General features: G+C 41.6%; 1 protein-coding gene across 3 annotated transcripts; it reads right to left on the bottom strand.

Moving 5' to 3' along the window:
* Window positions 1-5622: 5622 nt before the first annotated feature.
* On the bottom strand, window positions 5623-9398 carry LOC123110290 (lysine-rich arabinogalactan protein 19). 3 transcript variants are annotated; one of them, XM_044530773.1, is made up of 4 exons: window positions 8957-9398; window positions 6616-6657; window positions 6386-6520; window positions 5623-5962 (listed from the first exon to the last, which is right to left on the bottom strand). In XM_044530773.1, the coding sequence occupies exons 1-4, from the start codon at window positions 9299-9301 to the stop codon at window positions 5876-5878; spliced, it is 609 nt and encodes a 202-aa protein (XP_044386708.1). In that variant the 5' UTR covers window positions 9302-9398; the 3' UTR covers window positions 5623-5875. The 3 variants fall into 3 exon arrangements, 2 of the variants coding, with proteins under 2 accessions (XP_044386708.1, XP_044386707.1); XM_044530772.1 differs by having other exon boundaries at window positions 5623-6014; XR_006453258.1 differs by having other exon boundaries at window positions 5679-6014; window positions 6386-6657; window positions 7654-9398.
* Between the last annotated feature and the right edge of the window lie 429 nt (window positions 9399-9827).

A 9827-nucleotide genomic window follows, 5' to 3' on the forward strand; every position in this document is an offset into this window, starting at 1 on the left:
GTTATTTTACATTAGCTCACTTGATGAATAGAGAACTCAAGCCTATGAGAATGCCAAACTGTTTAAGGAAAAGGTTAAAAGATGGCATGACAAAAGGATACAAAAGCGTGAGTTTAATGTAGGTGATTATGTGTTGCTATACAACTCTCATTTAAGATTTTTTGCAGGAAAACTTCTCTCCAAATGGGAAGGCCATTACGTTATCGAGGAGGTCTATCGTTTCGGTGCCATAAAAATCAACAATTTCGAAGGCACAAATCTGAAGGTGGTGAACGGTCAAAGGATCAAACATTATATCTCAGGTAATCCCATAAATGTTGAAACTAATGTTATTGGAACCGTAACCCCAGAGGAATACATAAGAGACACTTTCCAGAATGCCTGGGACTCCGAAAAGGAATAGGTATGTGGTACGATAAGTAAATCGACTCCAAAACAGTTCTAATAGCATTTTTTTCTCCGTTTTGGAATAATTAAAAAATAGGAAAATAATAAGTAGTCCGGGAAGGACATGAGGCATCCACGAGGGTGGAGGGCGCGCCCTACCCCCAGGGTGCGCCACCCTGCCTCATGGGCACCTCATGTGCTCTCTGGACTCTATTTTCTTGCACGATACTTCTTTTGGTCGGTAAAAATTCAGTATATAATCTCCCGAAGGTTTTGAACACCGTATCACGCAAATATCCTCTGTCTTTGTTTCGAGCTCTTTTCTATCAGATTTGTCAAGGCCAGGCATCATGTCTTCACCCTCATCGAACAATGAAGGCAACAATGCTTGGCTGATGAACATGGAGCTGAAGAGAGAAGAACCCGGGGAGATCAATAAGGAGGATAGGATCAAGAAGGTTATGGAGGATCAACCTCCGGCGGGAGAAGAACAAGACATCCAACCTCTTCCCGACCTGTTTACCCCAAATGAGATTGAAGCTTTCAAGATGATTGAGTTAGCTCACATACACGTGAAAATATTTTGTTGAAGGATCATATCGTCGCACTCAAGGGCAATATCCGCAAATTGGAAGAATTCTTACGCTCGATGTGCGACTATCCATCATCATCACTACCTTCTTCACCAGCAAAGGAGACCTAAACACTTGGGTATGGGAACTCCCCTTGGCAACTACCAAGCTTGGGGGAGGTGCCGTGGTATCGTATCACCATAACACTCCTATCTTTAGCGTTTTTCTTAGTTCGTTCCTTTTAGTAATATCTTGATCTAGAAGAATAAAGCTTTGGTATGATCTAGTTTTGAGTTTTGCCTTATGATCCTTCTATGTAATCGAGTCCCTGAGCTATATATAATAAAGATTAGTGTTGAGTCAAAGGCTTTGCTATCTTGGTATGATCTTGAGAGAATAAAAGAAAGAATAAAAAGAAATAAATGGATCATATTGATCTTATGGAGAGTAACGACTTCACACATAAAGAATATGATGAATAAAATTTGTTGAGAGTTGACAAACATAGTTTTGGTCATCGCTGCAATTAATAGTAAGTAATAAAGAAAGAGAGGTTCTCACATATAAATATACTATCTTGGACATCTTTTATGATTGTGAGCACTCATTAAAATATGGCATGCTAAAGAGTTGATGTTGGAAAAGGAAGAAAATGTAATGCGTTATGTTTTCTTATATCTGAAATAAAGTATATTGTCATGGATCATCCAACATATTGAGCTTGCCTTTCCCCTTCATGCTAGCCAAATTGCTTGCACGAAGTAGAGATACTACTTGTACTTCCAAATATCCTTTCAAATGGATCGAGTAAGATCCTTCAAGTAATTTGTCATGTTGCATGCAATAAAAATTGCTCTCTAAATATGTATGACTTATTAGTGTGGAGAAACTAAGATTTATGCGATCTTGTGATATGGAAGCAATAAAAGCGACAGACTGCATAATAAAGGTCCATATGACAAGTGACAATATAAAGTGACATTCTTTTGCATAAGATTTCGTGCATCCAACCATAAAAGCACATGACAACCTCTGCTTCCCTCTGCGCAGGGCCTATCTTTTACTTTCGTCTTATGCATTATGCAAGAGTCATGGTGATATTCATCTCTCCTTTTTACATTTTATCCTTTGGCAAGCACCTCGTGTTGGAAATATCCTGATATATATATATATATATATATATATATATATATATATATATATATATATATATATATATATCCAATTGCTGTAAGTTAGCATGAACTATTATTGCTACCCTTTTTGTTACGCGTAACAGAATATTATTCTGTTACCCTTTTTGAACTGACATTTTCAGGTGGTTGTACTGATGTTTTTGAAGCGGTTGAACTGATGCTTTCAGTTAGGTTTAACAGATCGTCTTCTTTAGTTCAACAACTATTTGTAATTTTTTTGTCGGAACGGGGCGTGTAATATATCGTTGGAAAGCTCTTGACAACCATATTTCAAGTATATTGAACTTTTTTGCAAAATCATTATGGTTTAAGAGCAGTTATGAAAAAACCGTCTTTTTCAAAACCGAAAACGCGAATCGTATTTTGGACTCAGTTTTCAAACCATTTGTCGGAATTGAGCAAATAAGATGGCATTGAAAAGCCGGTGAAAATCCGCATCTTCCATATATGTATTATTTTTTCTAATTCTATACGATTTAAAAGTAATTTGAAAAACGGTGAAATTCTGGGCGAAATGTATTTTCGCGATTTTTTGCAAACATTTTGTCGGATTGACGCAAATGATAAGGCGTTGGAAAGCTATGGGAAATGCGCAACTTTTGCGTATAGAAAGTTTTTTCTAATTCTTTACGGTTTAAATACGAATTCAAATACGGTTAAAATGGGGCAAATAATATACCATTGGATAGCTATCGAAAATGCGAAGCTTAGTCATGTTGAACATTTTCTCTACTTCGAAACCGTTTAAAAGTAATTTTGAATAAGGTGAAACCCATTATGTTGTTTTTTCGTGTCTAAAAAACAGAGTACTCGTATTGATCTAAGTCTATGTTTGTACTGAGGTATTTTTCACAGAGTAGTTTCGAATGGTTCTGAAAAAAGAATACTTAAAACGGATGTCTTTATGATTTTGTACTTGCTCCTGTCTTTTAAGAGTAATTTTGAAATACGGTGAGCCTCATCGTGCTATTTTTCTGTCCGAAAAAAGGGTACTCATACTGATCTATGTGTGTGTTTGTACTGCGGTATTTTTCATAGTAATTTTGAATGGTTTCCAGAAAAGAGTACTTGCACTCACTAGTAGAAAACCACCCATTAGTCCCGGTTCGTAAGGGCCTTTAGTCCCGGTTCATGAACCGGGACTAATTGGTCGTTACTAATACCTCCACCCATTAGTCTCGGTTCAATCTAGAACCGGGACCACCCATCATAACCCCTATTTCACCGTGCCTCGTCCAAACATTATAGTGTGGTATGAAACCCTTGTAAAGCAGGTGGGTGTGGAGGATTTTCTGGTCAGAGTAAGACTTAGTATTCCCACATACAGGGCATGGACAACACATAAAACCATTCTGCTTGTTTGCCTCAGCCACTTCGAGAAAATCATGCACGCCCTTAATGTACTCGGAGGTGTGTCTTGAACCGTACATCCATTGCCGGTTCATCTGCGTGCATTATATAATTAAGTGACCAAATTAATAGAAGTTCATCATCACATTAAAACCAAAGTACATACATAGTTCTCATCTAACAACATAAAGCTCTGCAGAGCATCTAAATTAATTAAACCACGCACTGAAACTATGTAAAACATTTCAATGCGAAAACAAATGTGATCATAATCGCAACCAATGTAACAACTGATCCAACAGCATAATGATACCAAGACTCGGTATGAATGGCATATTTTCTAATCTTTCTAATCTTCAAGCGCATTGCATCCATCTTGATCTTGTGATCATCGACGACATCCGCAACATGCAACTCCAATATCATCTTTTCCTCCTCAATTTTTCTAATTTTTTCCTTCAACAAATTGTTTTCTTCTTCAACTAAATTTAACCTCTCGACAATAGGGTCGGTTGGAATTTCCGGTTCAACAACCTCCTAGAAAAATAAAATCTATGTCACGTTGGTCAGCATAATTGTCATAAACAATAAATGAACCAATAGTTATGAAAAGATAATATATACCACATCTGAATCATAGACAGGACGAGGGCCGATGGGGGCGGATACCAAAACCATCGCACTATATAAGATGCAATAATAAAAGTAAGAAAATTATACAAGTATCTATATAAACATACAGGTAAGAGTTTTTTCCTTTTAGAAAGAAGATAAGAACAAGAGGCTCACCACGGTGGTGCCGGCGACGCGGGCGATCGACGGCGGTGAAGACAGGGACGGGACGTGACGGACCGCTAAACCTAGACAAATATTGAGAAAAATGGAGCTTGGAGGTGGAGCTTGGAGAGGAGAAAGCTTAAGTAGTGTGGCTCGGGCATTCCATCGAACACCTCGTGTGCATAGTAGGTGAGCTAGAGCAACACAAAGCTCTCTCCTCGCCGGCCACGAAAAACAGAGCAGTGAGAGTGCTCTGCTCGCGGGGTATATATAGGCAATTAATTGGTCCCGGTTCGTGGCATGAACCGGGACTAAAGGGAAGCCTTTGGTCCCGGTTCATTCCCCCAACCGGGACCAATGGTGGTGGACCAGGAGCAAGGCACATTGGTCCCGGTTCGTCCCACCAACCGGGACCAAAAGGTCGAGACGAACCGGGACCAATTGCCCACGTGGCCCGGCCGGCCCCCGGGGCTCAAGAACCGGGTCCAATGCCCCCATTGGTCCCGGTTCTGGATTGAACCGGGACTAATGGGCTGGACCGGCCTGGACCATTGCCCCCTTTTCTACTAGTGACTGATGTTCGTATGGTTTTGTACTGATCATGTTTTCACATACTAGACTTCACTCTATTTTTTTGGTATCATAGTCCCGGAACTTGCATGGTTTATATCGTCGAATTGAATGATATTTTTTCAAAAGGAAATAATTTTGTGTGTTTGTTTTCTTTAACTCAATTTTCTTGCAAGATGTTTTGGACTTCTCTTGTTTTGCGACTTGAACTTTTACCATTTGACTTTTCATTGGGTTTCATTTTGTTTGAGCTTTTTTCTCAAACTTATCTGGGACGTCGTGTTGAACTTACAACTTTTTTAATTGTGAACTTGCTGTGTTTTTGCAATGCCAATATTGAGGAGAGCAGGGCGAGGACAATGATAGAAGGAAGCTGCGTGTGGTGGTCGTGGAAGCACTACAGGGATGAGCCACAATAGTGGTTGATGCCAAGGCGGCACGACACGACATGCGGCGGAGAGGCATGGCGACGGGTGGGCGACGCACTGACATGACACTTGAGATGCGCCTGCTGGACTGACCTCCTTGTCCCATCTGGATGGATCAGTTGCAGAACTTGGATGTTTTCTTGGACATCAACTCTTGGACGTCAACGTCACAGAATACCAAAACCTAACCATCTTTTGTTTTCTCATCTGCAAACTGGATCATCCCCTAGTTCTCAACTGCAAACTTTTGTTTTCTCTTTACTTGTCGTATCCTTGAGTTTGAACGGATGTAAATACTTTTTGCCAGACTGCTCCAGATTTCAGTATGGTACAACCTTGATGAGCCGATGTACAGGAATATAAACAATGTATACTTCAGTACATAGCGCACCATTAAATTGCTCCACAACCATTTAAATGCATAAAAACCTACCAAAGATGCATAGTGCACCATTGAGGTATTAAGCATTCATACTTCCTAGATCCATTACGGTGCATCTACAGACCAAAGGTACGTGTACATCAAGAATGTGAAAACAGAATCTAAATCCCTCTCATGCTTTACTACTTGCTATTCTCACATTTATCTCATTTTTCACATTACTTCTTCCTCTTCTACTAGCACCTCTTCCCGTGCTTCTCTCCTATTTTTCATCCCTGATGATGATGGGGCTTCTTGATTCTGCACCCAGCAAGCCCAAGATGTCCGTAAATGAAAGAGAAACCAACAAACACTGCACAAAAGGATGTTGTTAATAGGGTTGCAAGAATGCTAAAAGATATAATATATTCAGTGTAATTTCACTATTACATTTTTAGTGAAATGTGATTCAGGATCCATGCAAAGTAAAGTAGCATCTATTTTCGAAATGGATGATTATAGGTTTAGACAGAAGTTAAGTTTCAGGAATGCCCTTGCGGCAAAGCAAAACTAAAATGTATCTTTTCCCTCAGGACTCAGCTCATTTAAAGCATAATGCACTGAAAAGAACACACAAGTTGAACTGAAAATCAAAATAAAAGTTGGGTAGCATGCCTGAGAGGAAGGAGGTCGAGGGAATCAGGGCGCACAGTGGGCAAAGGACACACAAAGAAGATGAGTTACCTCGTCGCTAGGCTGCGAGGCGACCTCCATCATGGAGGTCCTCGGGGTTGGAGTGCATCGGCAACGAGTGATGGGGCTGCGACAGGGGACAGGTTGGAGCGTGCACGCATGGCGATGTCGTCGATGTACATGAACCTGCTGTGCAGAGAGATGAAGTGTAGTAAATTAGTCTTGCTTCATTTCAGCTAGAGAGAAACATGAAAAAATGTTAAGTTTTTTGGACGACTTTCCTCTTTTTCTCTCTCCAATTCTGCGCCACCACTGCCACCATCCTGTATGCAAGCGTAAAATTAATTGAAGCTACCAACACACACTTCCATGAGATTTTTCTACTATAAGTCAGCGAACAGATCTTTTAGTATTAAACCAAAGGCACACTTATTACCCATCACTCTTGTTCAGTTCAGAGCATCATCAGTAAGATAAGATACGAAAACTTTAAGCCAATATAGAACAACTAGATTGATTTGATTCAAAATTTTATTTTCAATGCATTGTAGTCAACAGCCGATCCGAGTTAGAACTGATGTGATTTATTCCATCGAACTGATATGGAAGTTTATCTATATTGTTCTGTTTTTAACACACACGTTTTGAACTATTCCTGCTTTTTTCATTATGAATTGATGACATAAGACATGTTGAACTGTTACACAAGAGCAAAATTCAGAAATGCATAATATATTCGCATACTCTAAATATGTGCAATTTCAGGAGCAAAAGTTTTTGAACCTTCTATACAAAAGAAGTTGAACGATCAGTCCAAATAGATTCAAAATGTTTTTTTTACAAAGTACCATGTGTTTTCTTACAAAAAGTACTGCAATCATACACAGAAAATTACAAAAAGTCAACCCGGTTGTTACTGCCATCTTATTTATTCTGTTTATTTTTTTAGGTGCCTCCTCAAATAACAGAAGAACTACACAGCCCATTTGGTTCATCTAACCAAGGTGAACATTTTTTTCCAGGTGCCTACTCGAATAACAGAAGAACATTGAGTTTTTTAATCACCCACTCTAACATTCATTTTCTTTTTTGTATAAGCATATGAGGGTGTGGGCACACAAATACAACAGATATGTCGGATGTTGAATTAGTTATATATTAGGTAGGTTTCAACAAACTTACAGTATGAGCAGAACTGTAAAAAAAATGTGATGTGAGGCTAGAGCATGGCAATCAAACTTGACAAAACTTCGAATGGAGTTACCGGTGGAGCATTTACTGAGAAGATCAATGGAGTTGGCCGGAGTATCGATACAAACCTGGACGTACGAGGCCAGGACCTCTATCCTTTGTGTACACCAGCCCGCCCGGCCCCCGCTGGAACCATGGCAAGGCAACGAGCTTCCCCTCCCTTCCAACTACCCCGCGTGACATGCATTGCCCAGTAAATCAAGATTTTGATGATGCAAGGGCGGCCGTTCAAGTAACACAAAATGGCTAGCAGCACACGTAGTTCAAGCTCATCAGTTGAAGGAGTATGTGGTCGGCCAGAAACAGGCTTGAAACGAAGGAGTTGACAACACACTGTACAGAAGATAACGAGGACAGAGACGGCCAAACGTGGTGGAGGCCACGGTTTCCGCATGGGCTCGTCCGAGGTAGAGTTTCACTATTAATGCGGCAGCACACACGTACTGATGCGGCAGCACACACGTACTAATGCAGCAGTAGCTATTCGTGTGTCACACTGGAGGACAGCCGCTCGATGCGACACTTGTATCTAATGCAGAGCAGCAGCAGGGCACCGTCCTCCAACCACAGCGACTTGACCCTCCTGTTGCCACTACAGATTTGGCACGGCCGTCATCTGCCAAAGCTTGGACTGAACTGAAGTGTAAAATAAGAATTGAACCGAGCTGAAACTTAAGATAAGAATTGACCTGAACTAAAACAAGAAGTTAAACTGAACTAAAATAATTAACTGAAACTGAGTGTATTTGTATTTTGTAGTGCCAGTACCTAGAAAAACAAACACTTCAATTTACAATCTTTACAACAGTTCAATTTCTGATGGAAACAGTTCCTGAACTTTAGTTTCAGCTTTTGTTTGTTTAGATTTTTGAACTCTTGAGGCAGTTGAAAGTGTGATACTTTCAGAAAATGCTACATAAAAAGAGGCAGGGGAAAGTCCAGACCTCATCATTGCGTCGTTGAACGGCCTCGCGTGTCAGCGGTGAACGGACTGTACTGAGCAGTTTCAGAGCCTGTACTGACAATGAACTACTGATGGCTAGAGGCGCAGGAGCAAACTTTCTGCTCATGCTGAATACTAGAATATAGATACAGAAACAAATCAATTTTATCTAAAGCTTCATAGCCCATTTGTCTTCAACCTTCAGAAGATGAAATTTTTTGGTCACGCAAAAGACGAACATCTAACCTACAGTATATTGCACTGACTCCTTCTCACATGGTGAACTTTTTACTTGCAGTAGCCCAAATCACAGTATATGGAGAAAGAAAGTCTCCATGACTACTTGTAGGCACAACCTGGAAGCACATTTGGTGGGAGATGGAGAAGGTACGGAGACGCGCAGGAGGAGGGGGTCTACAGGGACGAACCTGATCCAGAGAGTGGAGGAGGACAACGGAATCAGGGGGCTCCTGCTTGTGTGAATGAGTGGTTGGAGCCATGGTGGTTGGAGGGAGGGCGGCGGCCGGAGCTGAACGGAGATGCTGCCGGCGATGGGGATAGGGCCGGACGGCAGCGCGCTCGAGGAGGAGGCCGGGCGGCGGCGCGATGGGGAGGAGGCCTGCCGGAGGCACGGTAGGAGGAGGCCGGGCGGCGGCGCGGATGGGGGTAGGCCAGGCGGCGGCGCGTGGGGGGAGAAGGTCGGGCGGTGGTGCGGTGGGGAGGAGGCCAAGCGCTGGCGCGGAGGGGAGGGAGTAGGCCGGGCGGCGGCGCATGGGGGAGGAGGTCGGGCGGCGGCGCGGTGGGAAGGAAGCGGCCGACAGCGGGCTCGGGGAGGAGGTGGTGTGGAGGATCTGTGGGAGGAGTGGGGCAGTTTATTTTTTCGGACGGGCGCGCCTTATAGGGCCGAGGGTAACAGAATATTATTCTGTTACTAGTAACAGAATAGCCCTGTCCTATATATATATATATATATATATATATATATATATATATATATATATATAGTCTATTCTGCTAATATTAGCAGAATAACTATTCTGCACACCACTTCCGCACTCCACGCTGAATGCAAGTGCACGTCATTCTTTGAACCAAGTGTGCTGCAGCACTCACACGAGTGAACTTCTCGTCGGAAAAAACTGCATGCGTTATTTTTTTGGTACTGTTTTCGCTCTAATTTTTTAACCGTTTATCGGAATGAGGCTTGTAATATACCATTGAAAAGCTATGGATTAGGCGCAACTTCGACATGTTGAACACTTTTTGAGATTCCACACGATTTAAGAGCAGTTTTGAAAA

The sequence above is a fragment of the Triticum aestivum genome, chromosome 5B (genome assembly GCF_018294505.1).
Source record: "Triticum aestivum cultivar Chinese Spring chromosome 5B, IWGSC CS RefSeq v2.1, whole genome shotgun sequence".
NCBI classification, from domain to species: Eukaryota; Viridiplantae; Streptophyta; class Magnoliopsida; order Poales; family Poaceae; genus Triticum; species Triticum aestivum.